Source organism: Larus michahellis, chromosome 1, assembly GCF_964199755.1.
Source record: "Larus michahellis chromosome 1, bLarMic1.1, whole genome shotgun sequence".
NCBI classification, from domain to species: Eukaryota; Metazoa; Chordata; class Aves; order Charadriiformes; family Laridae; genus Larus; species Larus michahellis.
The window spans coordinates 67,468,572-67,496,090 of record NC_133896.1 but is presented as its reverse complement, the minus strand read 5'-3'; the positions used below and the strand labels follow the sequence as shown (position 1 = coordinate 67,496,090).

Here is a 27,519-nt window from a genome sequence, read left to right as displayed (position 1 = left end):
TCCATTCACCCAAGTAATTCAAAACAGAGTATTGCTAACATAAACAGCAAAAAAAAATTTCGTTTAGAGTCTTGTCCTCCTCTTCAATGAAACACTAAGTTTATACATTACTCATTTATTTCATATATGTTCAAATGTCACTTATACTGAGAACCATAATTGAAATCACCTGGTAATTTATTTCACAATCTAATTATGGATAACATCCATTTTGTTGAAATCCTGGCCTAATCATGCAGAATAACATCATGCTAATTCTCTTTTCAGCTGTGTCCCGACACTATGAAGCGATCTCTGTGACTATGCTTTCTAAAGTTTTGCTCCTAAGACCTACCAAATGGATTAAAAAACCAAACTATTTTGGGGATATTTGCTGAGTCCTGTTCCGAGTCCCAGAAAAGGATTTGACAATAAACGTGCACAGATTTGATTTAGGAAAGTTCATTACAGAATAAATACAAATACTATAATTTGGAGTATTTTCATATTGATGGTTCCCAAATGTTTAAAATAAGGAAAACCAAAACGACTCACTGCGGAAGGCTGATAGAACAAGGGAAAAAAATGGAACCAGTAAACGTTAACTTTGATGTGATATTCTGTTTTGTAAGAAGCAGAATGAAACAAAGAAGTTGTGACATTGCTTTTAGAATAGCTCAAGCTTCACAAGGTTATATAACATTTAAAAAGTGCCAAGTCAAAAACTTACTATATTATGAATTAAACTTTTTTGCTTGGATAAATCAAGTACAGTGTTCCATTGATTATTATTGTGAAACAAATACTCTTTATTCTATGGCAACTTAATCTCATATACTCAGGAGTACTGATGCTATTTTCCTGACTTGCGTTAGGTTTTGATTTTGGTTCTACACAGAGTAAGGATACTATAACTACTGACACATCCCTGCTTAGATACATACATAGTACAGTGCTACATAGCACACTCTTATTACAGAAAACAGGGTGACGAGAAAAGACATGAAGAAAGGAGAAGGCGGCTTAACTCATCACAGCACTGCAATACCCAAAAATGGAAATCAGGGAGTGGAAAAGACCAAACATTGAGGCGGACTGATGGACAGGATGGGAACATGGGATTTAACGTTGACTCTAAAGGAAATCCTCTCCGCAAACTAAACTCCATTTACATTATCATTTAGGATCACTCAAGCGGAAGGCTGCACAACTTGAACAATGATTGTAAATGAGATTTGGATTCACACTGAATTACTTTGTCCAAATCACTGATTTATTAAAGTGATCAAAGAAATACTGTAAGGTAAAACTGCCCTAAACCAGAGGGGAGAGGTCTGGAAAGAAGGGATGCTTCTAATCTCAGTGTAAAACATGCCCAGTCAACTGTGATTGTCCCGTTTCATTCTCCTAGAAAGGATACGGAGTGATGAATAGGAAAGGATTAGGATGTCATACTGTAAATACTAAACACAAGTGTGTGTGTGTATGTGTGTGTATTCTTCAGCATTTAGCTATCACTGCTCTTACAGTATTACTTCAGAACACACAGTGATAGGTGACAAAATATCAAACTCTCAAATAAATTTCTTTCATGACCTGTGCTCCAAAAAAAAAAAAAAATTTAAAACCTCAATATATTAAATTACTACTATCATTTGATTATAATTTTCCCATTTTATACCACAGACTGCTTTAGGCAAATCAACAATCCGATCTCTACTGAAAAAAAAAAAAGCTGGAAGGGACAGAAAGTGGTCCTGTTTATCTAGAAGTTCTGTGTTTAAAACCGTCCTCCATCCATCTTTGCCGGAAGGTATGTAAGCCCTTCATCACGCAGAGGAGCATCCTAATAATCAAATGCATGCTATTCTGGGACAAGGTGATCTTAGTTTCTCTTGGTGACACTACTCTATACTGACCAGTTTTCTTATCCTTTGGGTAAGTGAAATCACAGACTTGAAATCTATTCATATACTTGTGCCTTATGACAGTCCTAATGACTGTATAAATATTGTGCAGAGACCCAGCTTAGAAGACTGTCTAGTCTAGTGGATTCAAAATTCACTCTTGAATCCAGGAATGATTTGATTTAAACCGAAAAATTATTCCTTCCTTGTTCTAGTGAAGATCCCTAGGTTGGCTAACGCAACCACTAATGTCTGTTCCAGACACCACTCAGACAATTCCCCCAGGGGCAGAAAACGCCTGTACGACTGGTGACCAAAGCATTGGAAATTATGAAGTCTTGCAACCCAGAGAGCAATGAAAAGCCATATGAGGAAGACTGATGTAAGCAACCTCAAAAATGGCATACGCCCTTGCTTTTCCTGCCTCTTCAATCATAGGGAACTTTGTATTTGTCTAGTATGACAGTGAATACACCAACAAAGCTTATTAGCTTTATCTTGCCAGAAAAACTACACGTTTAATTTATAATGAAGCCAAGAGGCCCCACAGTTGGCTGTTTTCCCAGATCCCTTCAAGAAACCAGAGTTTGTCAGTCCCACTACCTATAAGTAATGTTCTGTCTTGCCAATCAAGAGGTTATCTCAAGGTACAAGAAGGACATAATATTAAAATGACTGCTCCTCTTTGAGGGATACTAAAAATAAAAAAAGATTCCTTCCGCATATGACAGATTTGCTGAATTGTAGTTTAAGTTTTTTGGTGTGCCGGAACACAGATAATACCAGAAACTCCAATGGAGTTTTCTTGTAACTTCGCTATTGCTATCAATCTTATGTGACACTATTACAGCAATGTGTATCAGTTTAAAACCCTACATTAGCCAGCTACAATAGCTGAACGACAGAATTAACATCGTTAACCTCACAGTCCTGTTTTCCTTCTTCATTTGAACCTACTTATCTAAAAGGAGGAGCGGATACTCATTATTTCAGAAAAAAAATGAAATCAAGTACTTTAGTTACTAAAGGTAACAGGCAAGATTCTTTGATAACATCAATATAAACTGAGAGAGTGCTCCTTACATTATTAGATCTCAACATAAGAAATTGGCTTGCTATCTTTCGCACACATAAGAACAACATTTGATTTTTTAGAAGAATATTACCATACATCTGGGAATATAGGTACATATGCTACATATGATCCAGATGTTTTTATTTTTATTGCGGTATCACAAAATGATCCAAGCAAAAGAGGGGGTTATATAAAAATAAAGCAGCATATAGTCCATTTACAAATTCTAATTTATAATATAAGCAGGCATAAAAATTTATTTTGAATCAAGTAGGTTCCTCTAACATAGCTGCAGCATTGGTAACCACAACTGTGTACTAAAAATTACTGTTATGGCATAAAATTTGTTTTGCATAAAATCAATTTTTCAAATTTAACTTATGCTTCCACCACTACTTTAGATGTCCCACATAATTTACTAAACAATCTTCAAGTGCATGTTAGGCACCTATAAATAAATTCACTCACAGATTTCATTGCTCTGAAGTTTAGTAAAAGTGATCCTTATGCATCCCTATTCAAAAGCTGTCTGGACATGGTCCTGTGCAACTGACTCTGGGTAGCCCTGCTTGAGCAGGGTGGGTGGACAAGATGACCTCCAGAGGTCTCTTCCAACCTCAACCATTCCATGATTCTGTGAAGACAATTTGCCATAAAACTATAAATGCACTGAACAAAGACCCTTAGGAACAGAAAGTCTCATGCTTCCTCTATTGATGTTCAACGCAAAAACATCTTACAGTGTTCTTCAGCAGAAGAAGTCTGTGCTTAGGACAACTGTACTAAGTCTATGACTTTTTGCTTAATGACATAAAGCAATTTAAATGCTTCACTACAGTGCCAAAAATGCCCAGGAGGTGATTGTTTTCAATAAGTAAGTACGAGCTATCCAACAGACAAAAGGGAATTTCAACCAATTAGTACAAGTGATCACGTACTGTTTATTATAACCTAAACAAGACACCTGTTACTATAGGCTATTAACTCGCTGATGAGGGCCATAACAGCACCCAACTTAGAGCTGAAAATTGCGTGCTCCTTTGGAAACCAAAAGCTCTTACAATGAGAATGCTGGAGTGCGCTTCTAGCTACAAGGCATCTGCCATTGTAGGCAGATTAGGCAAGAAGATCAAAAGTATATTCGTTGGGTCAGTCCCTGGAGAACACACTGTCATCTCTGCCAGCTCCTGTAAACTATGGACTATCTGCCATTGAAAATACTATCTGAAGCTAAGCTTTTGGACCTTTTAGGACCCATATTCCAAATTAGACAAATGTATATTATTTATGGCTTAGAAAGAATCAAAAAAGATCAAATCTTACAAGCTAAAGCCTCTCCTGAGAGCAAGGGGATCTTGCTGACACTGAACTTGAAGTTGCTGTAATAAACTCTTAAGATCTGTACGGTAATCAGTCACCTTTAAAACTAAACTAGCAAAGAGCTGAAAAGTGGTATGAAGAAACTGAGGTATTTCCCTGACCCAATAATGTCCTATTAGCCATACATTCATAGAAGCAAAAAGAGACACACACAAAAAAATGCCATCTGAGCTGGGCTGCAATTGCTCTAAAAAGTCTCAATGGATTCTCAGTGAAGTGGGAATTCAAAATGGAAGGGTAAGGATCCTATTTTTAAAGTGGTCATGGCTTACTGTAAAACTAAAAAAATTCTATGTTGTGTCCTCATTTCCCATGTAGAAATTAAACAACTATGCTCCTTCCTGAATGGCAGAAATGAAAAAAATCTCACAGGATAGTTATGCTGAATTTGAACTCATATAACGAAGCCTCTCCAGTCGTCTTTGGCACTTTCATTGCCACCACAATATTTTATCTACTGGTATTTTGATAGGGATGAAGGACTAAAAGTTTATCTAATTTTTCCTGTTATTACTCTAACTGAAGATAATACTTCTATCTAAAAATCCCATCCCACGTAGTAAAGCAATTCTGAGAGGATATTCCTGAAAAGAGAAGGGACTCTAGCATCTTGGAGACATAGGGTAACGAATTAGACGGACCAGCTTCTGTAAATTTCTGAAAGTTACAAATTTCAACTTTGTCATTATATTCAGTGGTAGTCAGCAAACCTATAACAGAAAGGCTTGAATGAAAGAAAAAGCAGCAGCAGAAGAGGTCTGATAACCCTTCGGGGACAAGGAGAGGCAAGTCCCCTATGACCCTCCAGGACACATCTTTGAGGTCACGTCTGTCAGTTGTAATAAAGAAGCTGGCACAAGCCTGTGGGGACTTTAGGTCTTTTTTGTGGTGTTTGAAATCTCTGAACTGCCTTTGGAACCAGTTCAGTGGCATGCCTTGAAACCTGGAGTAAAAGGAGTAGTAGTATGGCTTTTTCTGCCAGAGACAGATATTGACAGAAATACTCTTGTATTTGCACTGCTTGTTAACCCACAGAGTTCCTGAAGAAAAGTAGCTATTTCATCAGCCCTAGCTGAGCAGAAACCCCTGCAAATCTTCCTTCTACCTCCTTGAAGAAGTTGGGCTGATGAGCAGACTAATATTATCCTGGAGCACTGTAGGGTGCTCCCCCCTAAATCGAGCATGTGAAAAGAGAATAAGCTTGCCCACAGGTATATTACAGAGGAAAGAATTATCCAGTATTAAGTAAGACGGCATGTGCTCACCCACTTTGTAAATGTACACGCGGACCATCTTTGTTGGGGCAGTCTTACTTTGTTCTTTTCTGTATAGTTTGTACAACCAGAGACTTGGACACATGCTGCAGATTTGAATGGGTCATCACCTACAGTGGTAACACCATAGGATTTTTAAGCACTAAATGTCATCATAGAGAGTCTCAAAGGGATATCTAAAAGTCCATCAGGCATTTTATTAATTCTTAGAAAACTGTATATTCATTCATCTGGTAGGCAAGTTCAAGGTCACACCAGGTAAGATGAAAATACCATAAACTGAATTAAGTGTTTGAAAATGCAGTTTCCTTCTCTGTGCTCTCTCATCTCTTCAGGTTTGGAGCAGTGGAGCTGCCTGAGGAGGTAAATACACTTCACAGATGAGGGAATGGAAAGAAAATAATCTTTAGAAGTACAAACACTGAAATTTAAAAGTCATGATTACTAAACCAACACTGCTGTTGTAGTAACTATGATCACTACTGATTTTAAACAACTGAGTTATAAATTCTATTTGCAGTTCCTTTCTCCTGCCATACAACACACTATTTGTTATCATTAAGCATAAGATACTTATTTTGGTTTCTGAGCTTTTTGAAAAGCAGAGGGCATTTATTTCCTCTGGAGAAAGGCAATGCTTCTTATCCAAAAGAGCAGGAAAATTGCATTTGGAGTCATTCTGAATACTAGCTAAACAGCTAACGTCAGCACAGCCACACACAAACAAACAAACAAACAAAAAAAACCAAACAAAAAGCCCAAACAAACAAGCAAAAAAAACCCCCCTGTATTCTTCCTTTACTTCATCACAGGTCAACTATCACATGCATGGGGAGCTGCCAAAATACACTGCTATGTTCAGACACTAAAACTTGCATTTTATTTGCCTGCAGCTGCCTTGCACAATGAAGGGAGTGTTAACCACCCCTCCCCAAGACAAAACAAGACCTCCCCCCAAAGCAAGGGGTGACTGATTCACTGCTTGGTTTGTTGGGTTTTTTTTCCTTTCAGAGTAACTGTTACTTATCTTTTGTCCCAAATGCTATTTCTCTAAAATGCTTTGATTGCAAAGTATTGATTTCTTTTTTTTTTTTTCCTATTCCTTTTCATCCTGGTCTACCAGCACAGACAGATAGATGTGGCAAAGAGAATAATGAAGCACAATTTAACGTTCTTCAGGTTCAGGTTTCAGATTTGCCCAGCATGGTCCCATTTTATTTTCTGACATTGCCTCCCCTTCTAACAACTTAAAATGAGATTTTATGCAAGATTTACTTTCAATGAAATGAGAAAATAAAATCCTGAGGCTCTATATAACTAAGTTTTTGCATCCAATATTCAGACATAAAGCTAAAATTCATTTCTGTAGTCTCCAAATTTCTAGCATTTGTCCTATTCCTATTGTCTCAAATAAAGGTGCTAGCAAGCAGCATCACTGTAGGAGCTTAAAACTGGAAACATTCCAGAATTTAAAATGTGAAGCATGTGGTTTCCTCAGCAACCTGGAACATGTATTTTGGTGCCTACTGGGTATCAGTAGTGATGCCAATTGTCATGTTAATTTTTCAGATCTTTGTTGCTCATAATCTTCTTCTGTGTCTTTTATTTGATCTCTAATTGGCCAGTAAATTTTCATAACTTTCTTCATCTAGATTTTAGAGTGACCAGAAAGTGTACTTTCTAGTTCACCACATTTAATCAATACAATAATGTTATTAATAGCTCATAAAACAAACTATGTAGTGGCCTGCATCAATGAATCCAAACAGAGACCCAAGAGTAAAGGATACATTTTAAATTGTTTTTGGTTCAACAACAGAAATTGTAGAAATTTAGTACAGCACAGTTTTATGTGGCACCACACCAAACAATTTCTTGTCAGTGTTATCAGAATAGGTGATTACACATCTAAAACAGTCACAGAAAAAAAAAAATTAAAAAAATTCCGAACAGAAGTCCAAATGCCCAGCATAGCCATGTATCATTTGGCTATGGCTATATTAATAGTAGTGGTGATCTCTCTAAATTTCAAAAGAAAGTAAAGAACTTTTCTTAAATGGGTAAGTTATGTAAGTTAATGGTTTTTTAACAAATTCTTTTATTTTCAACATCTTTATGATTTTGGCTTTTGTTACAAATTTTCTTTTTACCTAGCATTAAAAAAATATTAGTGTTCAAAATTTTGTTCACTAGATTACCCACTGCAAAAATATCCTCAAATCTGAGTATATGCTGAGAGAAGAGTACTTGGTAAAAACTAATTGAGTAGTATCCACTAATATAATTCTTAATTTGGTTAAATTCCTTCAACATGCCAACACCTGTACCCCATACCTCCTCATAACTGCAAGCAGCAGTTATATACTGCTGCTTCTGCTTCCAAATATCCATAGAAAAATATTTCTTAACACTACACAAGAGGACAAGCTTTTTTGGTACCACATGTCTTTTCATAGTCTTTCACTGTATTCAATTAAAATGCCTAAGTATCACTTAAATCATCATGTTGATAAACTTAAAACAAGCATTTAATATCAGATAACTGAACCAGTAAAAAAAATAAATACTACTATCTATGACGTCTGAAGATACTTTAAACATCCAGCTCTACCATTAGAATATACAGATTAAAACCTGATATCTGAACATGCCAGTATATAATCAGAGGGAGGAATAAAAAGACTATTGTGCATGGAGGCAAAAGTTTAGAGGCTGCACTTTTGTGTTGTTTTTTTTTTTTTTTTTTGAAAGAAAATAAAATTCTGAACTGTCCTCGAAGGTCCGGAAGACAGCACTTGAATAAAGCAGAAAACAGGCTGTGTACTTTAATAACAGGCTATGCACTCTAGAAGTGCAAAATAGAAAAAGTAAATCAGAGTTTACAAGCTGTAAGAGAAAAACATTTACATGAGAGGAGCTACAGGCTTCTGAAGTTGCAGGCAGAGGGCAGAAATAGCTACCTGTACAGTAAAAAGGACATATATATATATATCAGATAAAAATGAGAATTCATAATTTTCTCTAGCACCTGAAACAGGTTTTATGCAAGTTCTCATGACTTCCACAGTATTTAGGGAAAATCAGACCTGTCCTCCTGTAGGTATTTTCTCAAGCTCTGCTTTTCTGTGGAAAAGTGCTAAAAGAGAACAAGAAAATGCAAAACCCAATCTACAGAAAATCCCAGACCTAGTCTTCGATTCCAGGGCTGGAGAATCAATTAAAAAAATCAGTTAAAGACATCCATCCTAAAATATAAAAGGACTAAATTTTTGCTCATTTACCCTATTTTTACAAAAAAATAAAAAGAAAATCCATATTGCACCACAAACCTCAGATAAAAGCTACATTCTCCATAAAAATATTCTAGGTTTGCTAGTCATAGAAACTAAAAAAATCATCTTTGGATTTAAAAACTTCACAATTTAACTGTTCATGTTAAAGGAAATAGTTCCAACAACTTGAAGGCTGAAGCAAATTCAAATCTCTGCACGTGATTCTAGTTAGCAGCAGGAAAGTGATAGTTTTCTATAGATAGGTTGTATGTTTCTTTGTTTAAGAACCTGAGACAGGTTTACAGCACAACTCAAACTGCAGTTTATTATGGCAGTGTTATCCTCTGCTGAGCTATCTGGGAGAAGAAGACCTCAAAACCTTTATATCTAAAAGGTCCCCTACTTTCCAGTGTCAGGAGACCAGGTACTTTTACCTGAAAGCAGCAGCAAACAAACATCAAAAAATAGGCTAGCCACATGAAGAGACGAGAAGAAACTGCCTTAATATGCTTTACAGTGGTCTCAAGAAAACAAGTATAAAAAATGAGCAAAAAGAGAAACTTTAGTATCGCCTATAAATGAACAAATGAAAGATCATCCTAAAGAGTTAAGTAGAGTACATAAGAAAACATGTGAAAAAACAGCGTAAGAGTAAATGGAAGTAAAACGACCTCACTGACATTTAACATTTACGCAAATGTCAGATTCCCCACTTCCCAGTTAAACATTCAGCTGCGATCTCAATCAATGTTTGGACTGTGCATGACCAATTTTGAAAACAAAGAGAAAGCACAGCACAAAAATTAGAAATCTGTAAGTGTTTCTGAAAAGATGAACAGTCAAAAAATGAGACCGTGAAGACTGGGAGTTAGGGCTCTGTTCTAGAATTATTAATGACTTATTTATGGCTAAACTCCATGCCTGAACTTCCATTCCTGCATGACGTTTGCTCTAACAGAACTGAACATGACCTAAACTCTGATGATTCATAGCTATATACTAGAAGAAAAGGCATTGGCCTGGTGTCAGAAATTAATCAATATACTGAACTATTAAAATCACAAGAATGCCATAGAATTGCTTAAAGGTCTGGGAAAAAAACCCCACATTTACAGCCAAATACATTGAATACAAGCTCCAAGAGGAGCTTCTCTAAAGATACAGAGGAAAAAATATTCTGTAAATTAAAATTTATTGCGATACATGCATTTCTCCCTTTTTACCATGTGTAGCAGCAATTTGGAATATATAGCGTGCAATTTGCAAACGATCATCCATAATGACATTCATTGCCCCAGGACTCAATGCCCTGTGGGAAACCTCTCTAATTTCCCTGACAGCATCTACTTTTTTTTATCCAAACCTCCCCCATTTCACTGATAAGGTCTACATTTTCTTTTCCACAAAGATATGCAGGATAGTCTGAACCCTGATTATCCTATTCTAGCACTTCTCAAGAAATATTATGTATGATAAAACAGCGTTTCCAATGAGAGTTATACAAAGTTCTTCCTGAACTTTTCTCAGTAATTTACAAAGGAATCATCCTAACTGCTTCTACTGAGACAACCCCTCATTCATTTAGTCACATACTGAAGTCACACTCATCCAGTGCCCTACGCTTCAAATCAGCATGGCTTTGTTAAGTTTGTGGGTGTGAAAGGATTATTTTTTAAATTATGTGACCTCCTACAAATACTTCAGTCACTGGTGAAATGGAAGCATTTTTTTGTTCAAAACTTCTAACTGAAATTCATCGTTCACCGATTTTCTATTACATGAATGGACTCAATCATTAATCTCCAAAATGTAAATTCTAGTTCAGCCTTTTTGACACACTTAGAAATTGAGACGCATCATAGACATGTATCTGACTCAGACCTCTACAATCTTACCTTCTTCTGAAGAACATTAACTTTGCGTTCCTTCACCTCTAACATGTCCTTGAGGTCATGGATCTCTCCTGCTTGAGTCCCCTTCTCCTCTGCCATCTCCTGAATCTGCTTTGTCTTCTTATTTAGCATAGTCTCCTTCTCTTCCAGACGTAATCGTAACGCATCCACCTAGATTCAGACATGCAGACACAGGGTTTGTTTAGCACTGAAGGAGAGAAATTTTAGGAAAGTTAAACTATACTTCCACAAGAGAGTGGCTGCTGTCAAATTACAAACAGATTGAGGAAACTAACATCCCTTACTTTAAGACTTCAATGTGCGTAAGCTTGTGATAAAACAGTTATCACAAATGGTAGTAGACTAAACAGTAAAAATAATCAAATGTTTTACTCCCAAATTATATGAGACTAAAACTCCTTCTTGGAAAATCTAAAATCATACTTCTAACATAACTCAGTCTTGTAAGATACAATCTGGAATTTTTTTCATCAAAGTAGAAGCCAACACAATGTGTTGTTGAGAAGTTCTCTTAAATGTAGGAAAACTGACCCCTTTATTTGAAACATTACTGATGTTCAGAGATTTAAACACTGACTATTAGTACCAAACAGTCACTTGGTATTCTAGGTTTTAACCAGAGTATTAGCTCAGCCTGGAGGTAATGAAAGCAGGGGTCTTTGTCGTCACTGCAGATCGAAACATGGAAAGAGGGATACCTTAGCATGGCTAAGAATATTTTGGCTTAAATAGCAACTTAATAGTTTAAACATAACATGCGTTTTCAGCAGGATGCAGTTTTATATTAAAGACAAAATGGAACAAATGACACAGTACAGGGTATTGTGGGTGCAATTTGGACACATAAACATACTTAGAGCTCCCAGGGCCTCAGTAAGTTTAGAAACACACTCTGGGAATTCTATGGTATCCTCAAACTGGAAAACTGCATGTTGAGAAGCTTTTGCTTTTCCTTCTGCATTTCTCTTACACAAACAAAACGCAGAGTTCACAAGACAAAAGGAATGGGAGAAGGAATCAGAGCTATCTGAATATAAATTTAATCAGGAGAAAAAGGTCACTACAGAGCACAGACTAATCTCAAAGACCACTGTGGAATACGAAATCCAACACCACCAACCTGCTCGAGATACCAAAGAAACCCACTGACCCCTATCCACTCAGCATTCAGACAGAGCTCAAATCTGCCAGCTTGGCTGCTAATCTTATTTGACAGTATCAGATTTGGTTCCTGTTAGCTGAATCCATTACAGGACATCAGTCACACAGAGTAAACAGGATGATCGATGAATTTCTTGGTCCTTCTGCACAGCATAGGCTAGCACAGAGACATGAAAAGATGACTTGGACAACTCCAGCTGGGGAAAGAATTTATGTAGTCACTATGCTTACGGTATTTTGAGCAACGTTTAGTTTTAATGTGTTATTCTAATTCCACTCTACTTTGATTTGCTAATGGAAAAGTTGCCTCTAAGGCTCTACATTTACAGTATGTTACGCCCACAAAATCCTTTGCTGTTTTGTCGGATTCCTTTTGCACAGAGCAATAAGCACTCGCCAGTGGGGAAAAAGAACTGCCCTGCTCTCCCCATCAGCACTGCAATCTCGCTGCCACCTCTACGTCTGGAGCCTTCTCACTTACACATACGTTATTAAAATCACATTCCTGACCTCTCACCCAGCAAGTGGGTCATGGAGTATATTCTGCAGTGATATGAGAGTACCAGGTACTACCCAAATATGATTTATAGAATTGCTAGTGTTTGTAATGAAAAGTTTAGCAGGTGGATCAGGTTTTGTCTTCTTTTTAAAAACACACAGATTTATAGATTGATTAGGTATGTTCTTCTCTGGATATCTCTAATATTAAAGCTTAGAGTCACCTTCATTCGCTCTTGAAGGGAAACTGAAAATCTGCCTCACAAGCAAATCCACAGACTCTCAACAGTTGTGTTGCAAAATATTTGAGACAGTCCAGATGCCTACAGCACAGCATTAAGTGAAAAGAGAACATCTGCAAACAGAAATTTATCCACAGAATGCTTTCCATTTTCTGATTGATCATTCTCTTTGAACTCTATATTAGCTTACGGTTTGGGGTAAATTACATTCCTGGTTTTATTTGTGTGAGGTCCCTGCCTAGGAAACCACAGAAAACACTTTCAAGAATATTTTCAAAGGCTGGCAGGACACACAATCATCACCTTAGCACTATTCCTGGCAGAACACTGCACTTGTTTATTCATGTCAGCTTGGTTTATGTATGGCATCCTCCCACAGTGACAAGAATTGAGGTCTGTGGGAGTCAGGTGATGCCAACTTCAACAGAGTCAGCTTAAGATTTTCTCTGCACATGGAAACGACTAGGCAAACAGCTACAGAGGTGCTGACGCCCCTTTCTCCTGACTTCTGCGTCTTGGATGGTGTTGTCTTAACCCTGGGTTAACCTAAGTGCTTTCACAGTAATAGACTGCCATGTCTTTAATTATGCATAGCAAGTAAAATCTTATAGTACGGCTCAGGCAATTGCTAGTCCTCCGTATAACAATGGGATTGCTAACTTGACCTGCATGTAACATCCAATTTCTTGTGAAGCTTTAGCAAAATAAGCGCGTTTATTGCCACCTTCAACACAATAGCCTTCCTATGTGTAGGTACAACAGGTACCTCTTCTCAGCTGGGTACCATACATAACATTTAAATTTCTTCACTGTAAGAACCATGTGTAAAAAGCTGCACTGGGAACCATTGATCTGTCTTCACAGAATGTTCCAGTAGCAGTAAACACTACTCTATGGCTCTGTTCCTAATATGTATAGCCATACGTTAAGCATGTAGAATTCTAAATTTCAAAGGAAAACTAGAACATTAGTAGCTCCAATGAGTACTAGAATAAACACAATAAATGACATAATATTTAATTTAAATTTACTCTTAAACCTCTTTTAAAATCTTATGTTCTGTAATTAGATTACAGTCTTAGGGAAATCCCTAAAATTTCAAAAGTCCACAGTGAGTTTCAGAACTGACTCAGGAGCTTGAGTCAATAGGACTTAGGTTGCACACATCTTTTTTCTCACTTTTACCATCACCCTCACTGTACAGTAGCAATCAGGATATTTCAGTGGTGCCCAGTGACAGGACAAGAGGCAACAGGCACAAACTTGAACACAGGAAGTTTCATCTAAACATGAGGAGGAACTTCTTTCCTTTGAGCGTGGCAGAGCACTGGAACAGGCTGCCCAGAGAGGTGGGGGAGTCTCCGTCTCTGGAGACATTCAAAACCCACCTGGACGCATTCCTGTGCAACCTGCTGTAGGTGACCCTGACTAGATGATCTCCAGAGGTCCCTTCCAACCCCTATCATTCTGTGATTCTGTGATTTTATGACACTGGTGATTCCCACTCAGGTTTAAGAAGATGTCAGTGATGCCTAGAAAAAACAATGCTCTACTCTTTTTCTGAGACTGATTCTTCCCATCTACCTGCCACCTGCTGTTCAAATCATGGCTGAACTATTGATTTAGATCAGTGAACCGAGCCATACTCCATTCAGTTATATAGAAGGTACAGTCTCCCATATGTTATATCCAAGCCCTTATTTCCCTGTAATGGCAAAATTCAAAACCTTTATCCTCTGTTGGGATGACTACATTAATGGCAGAAAAGGAACAGGCAGAATATCAATCCTGAAATACGTATTTAGAGCTTGCTATGGTTTCTAACAAGAGCCAACTACTTTTTAAAGTAGATGTTGAAGTAATTCTATCTATGTCAGCACTCAGAATTCAAAGATAAATGAGACATGCACAGAGGAAGACATAAAATTATATTTGGTATGCGAGGTGAAATGTTGCTTTTATCCTACTGTAGATATCGCTATGTGAAGTCTCCAAGTACCTCAAATGAGTTCATTTTAAAAAGCAAACACACCATACAAACACAATAAAGAGTTAAGCTGCTTTCCTGATAGCACAGTCTGTAATTAAGACTTAAAAGCTATATTTACTGACTGACTTTGAATGCAGTGCTAGTTGACAGGACTTAATTCTCTATTTTTGAAATTGATATTTTTTATTAATTACAGTAAAATTGACACTTCACCTTCCTAATAAAATTGTAGCAATATCCAGTAGGGTCTGTAGAAGAACTGAGAATGAATTCATTATGAACATACAGCTCCCAGTTATCTGGACAATTTATTCAGATTACATGACCATGCCGTGGAGCAGAGGCGCATACACCTGGCTTTGTGCAGTGCTTGTTTGGTTCTTGCTAAGGTTATAAATTCAGTGCAGGACAGATGTGCTGCTTCCAGGGCCTGCTCAGGTCAGAAATCAGTTCGACTGTTCATCCACAATCTCTAGCGCAAGGTATTAAATACCTAAACACAGCTACTCAGTTCTGTGAGCTGAGCTTAATGTTTGCAGGTGTCAGCATAGATCTTCATGTAGCTGGTGCTACCAAGTCTTGTTAGAGACACCCAGCTCCCATTCACGCATTCCTCACTAAGCATGACCTACTCCCTAACTGTCTCTAATTTGGGAGAGTCTACTATAGTTTCAAAATGCCAGTACAAGCCCCAGTAAAGACAGAGCCTTAGAGAATTTTATGTTCTGCCGAGACATTCAGAGCAAATAAAATACTTCCAGAGGATTAGATTCATTTTTCTACTGAATAGTAATCTGAATGTACCATATTGAACAGACCAATTACAGAACCATACCAGCTCAGACAGTATACAAAAACAAAGGGGAATGTTCTCACTGATTAATTTAAACTCCCACTGAAGCCACATACCCTCTGGCACTGACCTAAGTTAAAGGGCTCATTGGGCAAAACACAAACTTTACATGGATAAAGTCTTAATTCCAAAATAAACATTGATTTATTTTTTGTTTTGTTTACAAAGAGATTGCACATTTTTAGAGCTATTTTTAAAGGTTCCTTCACAAATTGAAAAGTTAACCACGATATCCTCTCCACCCAATAGCCCTCAAGATAAACGCTCTACAAACAGCTCACTGTTCTTTGCACTTCTAATGTGGCAGGTGGCAAATCCATTTTTGAGATATTACACCAATATCTTTTCCCCACCTACCTGCAGTTTTCTTTAACAGAAGACTAAAAGGCAGAGGCTTATGAAGGTATGTACACTCTTTTCTCTCAAAATGTTTATTTAAATACGACTTTAAAATACCAATCCTCTATGAAGATGTCTGCCAATATATGACAAAAAATGCACTTCTCCTCCTCCTCACAACTCTCTCTAGGTGCCTTGAGAGAAGCTAGCTATGTTTTAACACTGACCAGTGCTGTCAACAAGTGAGGCCAGGCAGGATCGCACATTCCTACCCTATTCCTAGTGAAAACTCTTGTATAGAAAGACACCTTTTCCTTTAAAAAACAAAATACATCACAGGATGCAACAACAAACATCTCAACACTGTATTTCATTAACAAGTTTCAGTCTTATACTTGAGACGATCACTTGTGAAGACAGAAGAAAGGTAACTGAGTATGATGACTTAATTGTTGAGCTTTCTGTCAAGAACATCAGCAAGGATGAAAAAGATACGATTATCTTTCAAAAAGTATAAATATCTTCTTGGAATTACATAAATTCTCATGAACATAAATGGATCATTCTAAATATCTACTCTGATACAACGGAATAGCCTGATATGAACAACAATTCATATGTGTTAAATCCATACCAGATTGCTACATCTTATTGTGGAGAACATGATAGACTGTATTGAATCCATTAAATCTATCACAAAAACATCATTCTAAAACAGCATCATTAATGTTTTAGCTCCACAGCAACTCCTTACTGAAAGACAGACAGAAAATCATCTTTCGCTGTTACTGTAGTTGTTACGTTTCACCTACAATATCTGGAAGCAAACTATGTGAATAATCTAAAATCAGTAAGTAGAAAATATATCTCTGTCTTTCCCTCCCCTCTCCTTCCCCTCCTTTCAGCCACTTTTTATTAGTAAAAAAAGAGATCGAACATTTTGGAGGAAGAATCCAATTTGGTTTTGTATTGTGCTGTTACGAGAATCTCATTTGGAAGAACCCAGTGAAGAGCAAATATTCTCAATGATTATTTAGTAGTATTACAAGTTAGAGAGCAGAATAATTTTCTATATTAAAAAATTACTTTGGCCTTCAACTAAAATAAAATCAATATGTTCTGAATAACTATCAGGAGTATCTATCAATGATATATAACCAAGACTTCATGTTTTTAAGTATTTGGTTTAAATTCCGTACATTTCATTTGAATAAATACGTTTAGCTACCATAACAGCTGCAATTATAACCATCTACTGAAGTCTTTTAACTTGTTAATAAAGTACATTATTTCAAAAACTTCATCTCTCATAGTCAGAAAAGTGCTGCTTTTTATTATTTAAAAGTAAGAAGAGAAATGTGTTTCCAGCTTTGTAGGTTTGTCACAATACTGCCGTGACTTAGTACATCTATATTCTTTTCAATCACTGTAATGGATGAAAACCTGCAACTTACATTTTAAAATGTTTATTTACCTAATACATACTTCCAATCATATTTTGAAATGTAAATATTTTTTTAAATAAACACGTATATATAAAACTAGGGCACATTCCTGACTAGCAAAAAGAAAAGAACAAATTTAACAAGAAGTTTACAACTGTAAACTAGCATACTTTCACAGTTACACTGAATAATGCAATTTCAACCTCTACATAAGTCTGAGAACAATAATAAAAGCCATCTTGGAACATCAAAAGATAATTACTAGGTGACTTGATTTCCGCATGTGGACATGGACAAGGCCATGTGCACCCATACGTTCACTGAACATGGCCAAAGGAAAGCTACATGAGGGTAAAAAGGTCAAATTCTCTTACACTCTTGTAATACGGAACCTTTCTACCAGTGTTACCCACAAATTTTCTGCATGCCTACTTCACAGTTCCTTAGGCTTTTCGCTGTTCTAGCTGTAACAACACAAATATTTTTTTGATGCATGACTGCCATCTTTTGGACTTCTACTAACACTGCAATTTTCCAAGCCAGGGGACTGAAATGTCTCCGTACATTTCATGCTTGTTCTTCAAGAACATCCAGAAGCAATAAATTTATGCTATACTTATTATGCATTTGATGTTCAGATCTACAGTTGTGTCTTACAGAATATGGGATTAAGCATTTGTTATCGAAACACAGTTCTGAAAATATTTTTCCTTTATCTTGGAATATGCATCACAAAACATGAAAGCCCATATTTCAGGTGTAAGCACAGGCTTACATACAAGAGTTCCCGTACATGCTGACAGTAGTTGTGAAGCCTCAGAGAGTTGTATACTACTGGAACGCTCTTCCTTTCTCTGCTCTCTTTTAGCTACAAGGTCATCATTGAAAATATATCCACCTCCCAGCCCAGGCACTGCAACTTCCAATTTAGCTGTGCCTAGGAAAAACAATATTAATGACTGCATGCTAGTGGAGCATGTCGTACAGGTGTGTATTCATCCACATGTGTGGATGAATATGTGTGCGCTTACACACACATATTTGTCTTTATGATCAAGTCTCAAAAATAATTGAAGATACAAGGTGCTCAAAACAAGCAGTATTGAATGGCTACGGGACTGTATAACCTAAGCAAGAAGAAAAGAAATGATGCTTTGTATCTTTTGCTCTATGAAAAGTCAATAAGTACAAAATTGCCCATTTCACCTCTGTCTGAAGGATGGCAGCTCTTTGCTCTTTAGCGGTAAGAGACTCTTTCAGAACTTCAATATGCTGCTTGCTGTCAGAGAACTGATTTGTGAGGGTCTCCAGCTTTGTCTGCAAGGCCAGCAACTCTGTGTCTTTGCGTGACAGCTCCTGTTTCACCTGACCAATCTGAAAAAGAAAGAAAAGATGGGCAAAGAAAAAAAATAATTTATACCTTCCTTACAAAAATAACTATAAATTCACGTAACTACCAACAAACAGTATGGTACTCTAAACTTATCCCGTGGAATTGTAAAGACTTCAGTTATCTTGAATGTAAGACCAGCAAAAATTTGTGTCATGAGCAAGGAAAAAGAGGGGGGAGCAATAGCATCAATTATTCAGGAGAGGTTCTTTTTAGCAGGGATAAGTTTTTAATGAAGATGGAACAGAACTGTAATGAGAAAGTACCCTTACCCTGTCATATCAGAAAAGATGAGATACCTACAGGTCTCTCTCAGAAACCTGATGTTTACTTTGAAATGTCAAACCAGCGAGTTTCCATTCATCTCTCCATCTATCAATCCAGCCTCATGCTTACAGAGTATATAAAGACACCTTTACCTTTCCCACAATTTACAAAACCAGCATTTCAATCTTCTAAGAAATACCTTTCAATTTATGGAAGCTTCTTAAAGCAGATGCAAATATACATCAAAACAACATGAAAACTGTTTGTGGAATTGCACTTTGTTGAGAGTAATCTCCTAGATTTAATTTAGTGAATTAAATCAGTATGGAAATGCCAATTTATTTTAGCAAAGGTAGGTTAGATTTTCATTTTCAAAGACAAACAGTAAGAAATGTTAAAAATTAAGCACTGAAATGAGATGAAATCTCATTCTAAAGTGCAATCATTACCGGACAATTTTGATGTAAATCTGAAGAAAAAAAAAATAAATTAAAGAGGACAGGGAAGTCTAAATGTAGACTTACGTCCAAGTTTATAACCAACTTTCTAGTTCGTCTTTGATACATCTCACAGAACAAAATAGTAGTATTTTAGTTTTACATGTTATATAGCAAAAGTGGACAGAAATCTAAAGACTAAACAGTTTTCCCTTTTTTAACTTTAACAATTTTGTTTGTGACATTCAAAAAAATAATCCCTCAATCCTAAAAGTATGTTTTCCAATGCTTCAAAACAGAAATGAAAGGACATCACACACTAAAAAAATTGTCCAGGTCATCTTCCATTTTTGGGAATGTGTCAAGAACAAAGTTAAACTGATCTAAGCTATAATTTTTTTTATTTTTTAATTAGAATCAATGCACATACTAGTAGAAATAACTGAGAGGAAAAGCTTGGGTAAATGTGGTTTTATCTTGACAACACTGTTTCAATAATGGGCAATTAAAGAAAGAAAACTTTACTGAAGAATATTAAAGTAGCATCAAAAGATGTCATCAAGGACTCCTGTGTTCCAGTGTGAAACAGCATACGTGGTGAGATAAAGAAGGGGAGTGGAAGGGGGACATGTATCTCAAAAAACCTCACACAAACTCATTTTTTAAAATGGAATAATGGGAAGAAGTACGAGAAGAATTTAAGTTCTAGAACTATTCAACAGTTTATTGTTCACTTACTTCAATCATACTAGGTTGTTTTTTTCATATTTTTACTAAAAGCAAGTATGTCCACAGAATGATTTCACCACCTATTTAAGTTAGATAGGAAAGTATTAATGCTAGCAGCCCTATTTCTGCTGTCAGCTACTGGCCAATACAACCAGTTGCACAATACTGCTAGGCACAGCAGAAGAGCTGGGAAGAGATGAACTATTTACTGCTAGTTATGTTTTCTGGAGTGTCTAAACACAAAAACCTCCTTAAAAATTTCAGATGACACAAACTTTTTCAACTAGTAGGTAGCCTGAATTATACTAAAACTTTCTCAAACCAGTTTGGTCTTTCTCTGAAAATATAAATCCTTTTTGAGGTCATCTCAGAACAAATGTGTACCCTAAACACTTGTGTTTTGGTGAAATGCCCTCATCTAAACACAACCACATTTCATTACATTAAAGTTCCTAAGTAGCACCCTAAGATGATTCTCTCTGGAAATCCCCATCTCAGAGCTGTAAACCCACACTGCCAATGTGCTAAAGCGCTTTAGGAAAAATGCGGCGCATACCATTCCAAGTTGCAAGGGAAGTTAAGGCAGCATTAAGTGCTCACATCTCTCTTCTCGGAGAGATGCTATGATCACTCAGCAAATGCATTAATTTCATAGCAAAGGAATAACCTAAATTCATGCTGGTAAAATTAAACAATCAGTTTTAAAAAGCGTTCAGCATCCGGCTTTGGTTATTTTTTGTGAAACGTAGTTAAGAGGGTTCAGCACATGTCTTCAAGTTATTTTTGTTATACTAGGGAAAGCAAATCTCCTTGAAAATCTGGCCCCAAAATGGGTGCTGAATACTTTTGAAAATCTGCTTTGATAGAGAAGAATATGTTATTGCTAAAACAGGTCATACCATTAAAGAAATAGTAACAAAACAAATATAGATGTCAGTTGAAGAGTGATGTTATGGACACCAAAACCATGTGTACAAAAAGGCAGCTAGAAGGCTGAGCAGGCTGTTAATTCTACTGTTATATCAAGTCGTAAAGAAGGTAAGAGAAGAAAAGCTACCCCGAAAGCCAGAGAGCTAGCAAGCCCCAGTGAATGGCCACTGCACACAAAAGATAAATCTTACTGCAGAGACCTCGGCCTGGAGACCAGCCACTCTTTTTTTCAGGTCCTCCCCTTGAGCCTCTTTGGCACTTAGCTCTTCCTTCAGTTGCTCTACCTGTCACGACATTGTTATGCTTTTAAAATATTTATCATTTGTCAACTTCTAGTTAGCCTGTTTGAATCCAAGTAACTAAAAGTGACAAAGAACTGAACAGAAGGATGAACACTGGTCACTCATTTTCTCTTCCATTCGTCGTTAGGTCTTCTCAAGTTTACTGTCCCTGTGATTTCATAGGCTGCCAGACAAGAATTTGATTATGAAACAAAGATGTATAGTCATGGTTATGTTTATATATGTCAAGTACGGGGCACTTGACCCAGCGGTTTTGCAACTGGAATTCATGAGGAAATTAGGACAGGAAAAGGGACATTTTTCAATTTAATAGAAATAAAGTTAATTGTCCAGATACAGCCACAGATGACTATGCAACACAATACTGAAAAAATAAATGTTGTGCAATTAAAAAATGAGGTAAGACAGCAAGATATCAAGATTGGAGCTGGCTAACAGTCATGAGTGAATAGTTATCAAAAAGGAACGCATTTTCTGCAGGAAAATAAACAAGCAGACACAGCAGACGGAAGACATCCAGATACTGAGTAGCTGAACAGATCTATAGGCCTACAGAGGAAGAGGAGAAGGGGAAATTGAAGAGCTGCTAACAAGGGAAGAAAGAAAGAAGGAAAGAAGAAAGGATGGAAGGAAGAGGTGCTAAAATCATCCCTCCATTCCTAATTTGAAGCGAGTATCCTTCAGTTCCTAGAAGCAACTCTGTAGGATAAAGGCAAAAGAATAAAAGAACAGGTCTGGTTATCTTGAGGTAAATTGGTGAGCTGGGGTGAGGGAAGTGGAAGAAACACATACTTATTACACGTTTCTACTTTAGGGCAAGTAATACTTCTCCAAGAAACTTTCTCCAGCATTATTTTTTGGACAAATAATTTCAAGCAGGACAAATGCAGTAGGTTGCAATTGTTTAGGACCTAGTAGAGTAATTTTCAACCTCTGTTCCAGGGATTTGTACACCACTGTATACTGCTTGCAGAGAGTACACACAACCTAATGAAGAAAAGCAGGACTGCTCACAATATACTTAAATTTACTGTACGAGGTGTCCTGAATCTTCATTAGAAAACGTTAGGGACCAATAAAAGACTGAGAAACGCTTCTTTGGGAGAAACAAAGAATGAATTGACTTTTGGCTACAGACAATTCAGCAGCCAGTGTCCATCTTTACGCCTGAGTATCAACATGTCTCACTGCTGTATTTGTCCTGTATTCCCAACAGCATAAATTAATGTTGGCACCACCACTGTTGTAGAATCTACTCTCATTCTGACGTGACTACTGGAAGGAGAGTATAATGGAAAGCTGTTATAGTGACAGTTCATGCCCTTTTCAGCCCTTACATAATAAAAAGACTTCCTAATTATAGTACAACAGTTGCAAAAAGAAACACCCTTTTTTTTAATAGACTACATTTGAAAAGATGCTAGACCAAATAAAACCTAAAACTATAATGGATTAGCAATGGTCCAAAGAGAAACACAAAATCCTTCTGAAATAAAAGAAAGTTAGACGTGACAGTAAAAGTAGGATTTGGGACGCTGACCTTATTGAACCATCATTATAATATTTTCAAATTTGACTTTAAAATTATCTTAAATATTTTTAAGTTATTTTAGTGGCTTCATTGCAGAATACAAACAAATTCTGTTTCCCAGCACTTAAACGGGAACCCAGACCATAACTCCTTACTGAAGTATGAAAATTTCTCTCATCTGTTTGCTAAGCTCAGTTTATCTTACTACTGTCATTTATTTTCTCAATACCTTATTTTTCATGAATTTGGAATGACTACGGTACACCTCCATTTGCTTCATTTCCTCTTCACGTTCCTCTGTGCTCAGAGCTCCGTTTGACTTCAACATCTGAATCTCCTCTTCCAAATCCCGGAGGCCACGCTCCATGGAAGAAATTTTTGAATCCTGACAATGATTAGAAGAGACAAATAGAGATACAAAGTTAGATACAAAGTTAACATACCACTGGAGTGAAAAAAAAAAACAGACAAAAATTTGTTGGACATGTACTTGCCCTTGAAATTTACTTCTGAAGTTCCTACAGAAATCAGTCTACACCTCTGGAGTGTAGACTGAGTGCTCAAGTACTCATGTTTCAATTTTTTGTACCTTTCAGGAAAGCAAGAGTTTAGTTCTAAAAGAATACATGGCTAGAAATTTAATTCTAATTGAATGAACAGCAAAATGTGGCTGCAAGAATGGCAAAAAAATGGGTTTGTGCTACTAGTAATTTAAGTGGGATCAAAAATAGAGAACACAAAAAGCACCATAAGCAAGGAACAGATGCGACAATCTAGTTTTGAGTGGATAAAGCATCAGAGGATCCTTCAAGTATTCTGTCTCATATCCACAACATATAAAACATTTCCACGGTTAAAAAAATATACATGTGGAAAAATAAAAAAGTCAATCTACCATTATCCTCATAGTTTTACAGGACAATGAGAGGTTTTCAATCTACTTGGTTTACTGTTTCTTTTGAAGTCTTATGTGTTAGGAACAACAAGAATAGATTCATACAGCACACAGAGCTTCATGCACGCTCATGAACACAGATATGTATTTATGAACTGTAACCTCTTAAAGAAGTCTATTTTTTTTGTTTCATTTCTCCAAAATATTTCGTCTTTCCTGACATACAGGTAGGATTTGAAGCTATCCTCCATTCTTTCATAGATCAATCCTTCATAATTTCTTTTGTCTGGTAATCAAAGCACTGCTGAAAAAAAGTGTGAAAGATTTTCATATACATGTTTTCATTCATGAGAAAAGATTTTTCTAAAGGACCATTATGAATATCTAGCCGGACCTCCCGCTTTATTTTTTATGCTCAAGTTAAAATTGGTAAAGTAGACTTTTGTAACAAAAAATTAGAAAGGTAGTAAGGTGAGGTGGTATGTTGCAATTTACAACAGTACTTAGTTTCGGCTCTCGCATCATTTCCCAGAAATACCAGTGTTCCTCTTTGATAGTAAAGACAGCTTATTGTTACCAGATGGTCAATTAGTTTTCATTACTATGGACCACAAAGACGACTAATAAAAGAAAGATGATAAGTGAAAGGCTCCAGAGTAGAAAGATGGGAAATGACTACTGAAAACATTGAGATGGAATGAAAACAACTGGAAGGGAGAAAAAAAAGAAGGAAAATAAAAGAAAAAGGCACAGACAAGGAAGGAGGGAGAAAGGGAAAATAAGAAAATGGAAGAGAACAGTTTGCAAAGACAGTTTCCCATTTTTTAACTGCATTTGTCCAAACCCTGCCTGATGTAATTTATGGACCATATAATATGAAATATGATTGTATAAAGCTGTGTAAACCACATACTTCACTTGTGGCTCCTGAGCTCTTGGCAAATTGCCATTCTTCCATTAGATACTTGAGTTCAGGGTTTAAGAATTCAATCACAAATTCCTCTAGAAAAGTTACGTTTACGATGACATACAGACATCTTTCTAGCTATACAACCCATTCTTTAAGTGAGTTTTAAGTCTGCAAATTGCTAACTTTGTTGACACACAGAACGCAAAGCAATATTTCAAATGTTGGTACTATAAAAAGAAAATAACGCACATCATCATAAAAACCTACTAATCCATCATTCCCCCATCCTTGTAATACAATGAACTCTTGGTTAACTGAAAGAAATCTGTATATGCTGCTGCAGGCAGGCAGAAGGCAGGTTTCTATTGTGTCATGAAGCAGCTCTGTCTCTTCACTGATCAATAATTAAAAATAAAATAATAATAGATAATAAAATAGTATAAAATAAATATACTTATTTTAAATTAGAAGACTGACAGAAGTATATGGTATTTAGTACAGTCACTTTTCATATGAAAAGGTTTTCCAGAGAACAAACTCTACTGATGCCTATATGCAATCATTTACCTTCATCTCAATAACAGTTTGCAGAGCCTTTGTCTTGGCTGTGTCAGGAGCATTTTCAAATCGACGATGGATCTCCTGTACCGGCAGAAAAGAAAGCAAGAGTTAGCGTAATGGCATTTTGTCCCAGTTATCAAATACAAACAAAATTACTAGAAGCTACTCTTTCTAATACATAGCATAATTCTGTGCTGTGCTCTGATGTTACCAGTTCATACATTTTGTTTTATCATTTCTCATATTAACGAAAGGATAGGTGAAAGTTCATTCAACAGAAACACAGCCTTAAAAAGGCACAGTAGAAACATCTTTGACGACCTACTTACTCAAAATAAACTGTTCAAATGACAGCCGAGTTTACTAAAAACCCCCCAATCATCTTGCCTGCTAAACTAATCTAAATTATTACTAGTTTCTCATGGAAGACATACACAAGGGTGCAGCTATGTTGAAAACTCTCTTTTTCCAACTTTTTAACCCCAGAGTAGCAACATTTAATTATGCATAATGAAAATCTTTCTCCACTGGGCCTCGAACATAGCTGAAATTACATGACTGCATAGCACGTTGCTCTAGAAGCTCTGAGTATGCAGACAGGAAGACACAAAAGTCCATGTGATATTTCTGTTGATGTGAATTCACAGAACTAACATGCTTCAGACTGCTCACTAAGGAATAAAATGATAGAAAGCTGAAACTTGTTCTACCGTATAAAGCAGTTAGGAGTTTCAAACCAACAAGTGGGAATACTGGAGAAACAATATAGTATCTATTCCACTTTTTCATTATTTGCCTTAAAATAGTACTATCCTCACACCACATGCTAATGTTAAATATAGGAATGTGAATACTGCTGGAATGTTAATATTATATGACATAAAAATAATGCCCATGAACTGTGATATCAGTTAATGTAACAACAAATTGTATCTATGCACACACACACAGCTTAGCCACCCACTCCCCTCAAACACCAAAAAGACAAATCCAAAAAGCTATCCACAGACTCATATTTTCAATAGACATGGTGCAGAAATGACACTTCGTCTGGTTGTCATACATGCAACTTGCTCCACATGATTAACTATTTGAATGAGAAAGGTAACGTTGTATAATGCTTTTCAAAATACTGAAAAAACTACTTCTCTTTTAAGATTGTTAAGTGTTCTTACATAGCTGTGAAGTGAGCAAGATGGAAATGTGTAGTGATATGACAAGGGCCACAAGAAGAATTTTGCATAAGTTTGGCACAAGGCCATTTGCATAAATTGATGCCTGCGAATGGGAATAACAAGAAAATCCAGTAGAAGGTTTTTCTATCTTTAAATACTATAGTTGTGTATTTCCTGAGAAGCTAGTTTTACAAGTATGTTTGCAGCATAGGCTAGCATTTTCTGAAAAACAAAAAACAAACAAAAAAACCACCACCACCACCACCACCACCCCCCGCCCAAACCTCCTGAAAAAATAAACCAGAAAGTCCCTCTAAATGTATTTGTTTCTCCCATAGTCAACAGATAACTTGAGAGCCTCTGGTCATGTATCACTGACACCATATAGACCAGAGTAGAGCAATACCATTATTATTCTTCTACTTGCTTGTACCTGCATTCACATAATGGATTTCCTCAAATCTAAACAGTCTAGCCAGACTGTTCGTTTGGCCCACAATGTCCTCTGCCTGCCTGTAATGTGCATGCCCAAAGAAAGGGCAGTGTGCATTCCTCTCTGCTATTCTTCTCAACTGATGTCCGAAGCACAGCTTAATCAGTAATTTCTCATTACCAGCCTTCCACGCTGTTGGCCTCTAGTAGCCTTCCAACTTTTCCATCTGCCTACAGGGTTAGGAGCATGCTTCTTTTCGTCTACAGTTAAACATATATGGCTTGTACCTGTTCATCAGGTTTTAAATCAAGTGAGGCCGCCACTTTATCTTGAATGTGCTGATGTTAAATCTGAGGGGAACATGCTACACTGAGATGCTCCTTCCAGGGGGTTGATCATATGGCCATCTAAAGACTACAGGCATTATCTCTGGGATCATCTCCTTAGCAGAGCTGTAAGCTTTTTTGAAGCAGATGGCAGTCAGCCCAACCAACTGAACCTTTTTCTACCGTTTCTTGTGCCGACACTCAGAAGAAGAAAAAAGAAGCCGTCAACACACAGGACATCATCAGTACAAGGTGAACCAACATCCTCCTGTCACTTTTATTACCTACCCCATCCTCAGCACTTT

General features: G+C 36.7%; 1 protein-coding gene across 24 annotated transcripts in view; it reads right to left on the bottom strand.

Moving 5' to 3' along the window:
- ERC1 (ELKS/RAB6-interacting/CAST family member 1) overlaps positions 1-27,519 on the bottom strand; it is a 300,806-nt gene that overhangs the window by 194,043 nt on the left and 79,244 nt on the right. For 16 of the 24 annotated variants that reach the window (XR_012586646.1, XR_012586651.1, XR_012586648.1 and 13 more), the window contains exons 4-8: positions 25,287-25,361; positions 23,144-23,299; positions 21,282-21,365; positions 18,535-18,702; positions 10,783-10,950 (exon numbers count right to left, since the gene is read on the bottom strand). Coding sequence is in view for 13 of the 24 variants with exons in the window: in XM_074584028.1 (XP_074440129.1) it covers positions 10,783-10,950; positions 18,535-18,702; positions 21,282-21,365; positions 23,144-23,299; positions 25,287-25,361 (651 nt within the window). In the remaining 11 variants the exon portion in view is untranslated. The remainder of the gene's footprint in view (positions 1-10,782; positions 10,951-18,534; positions 18,703-21,281; positions 21,366-23,143; positions 23,300-25,286; positions 25,362-27,519) is intronic. The other 8 variants (XR_012586650.1, XR_012586657.1, XR_012586659.1 and 5 more) reach the window with 1 other exon arrangement.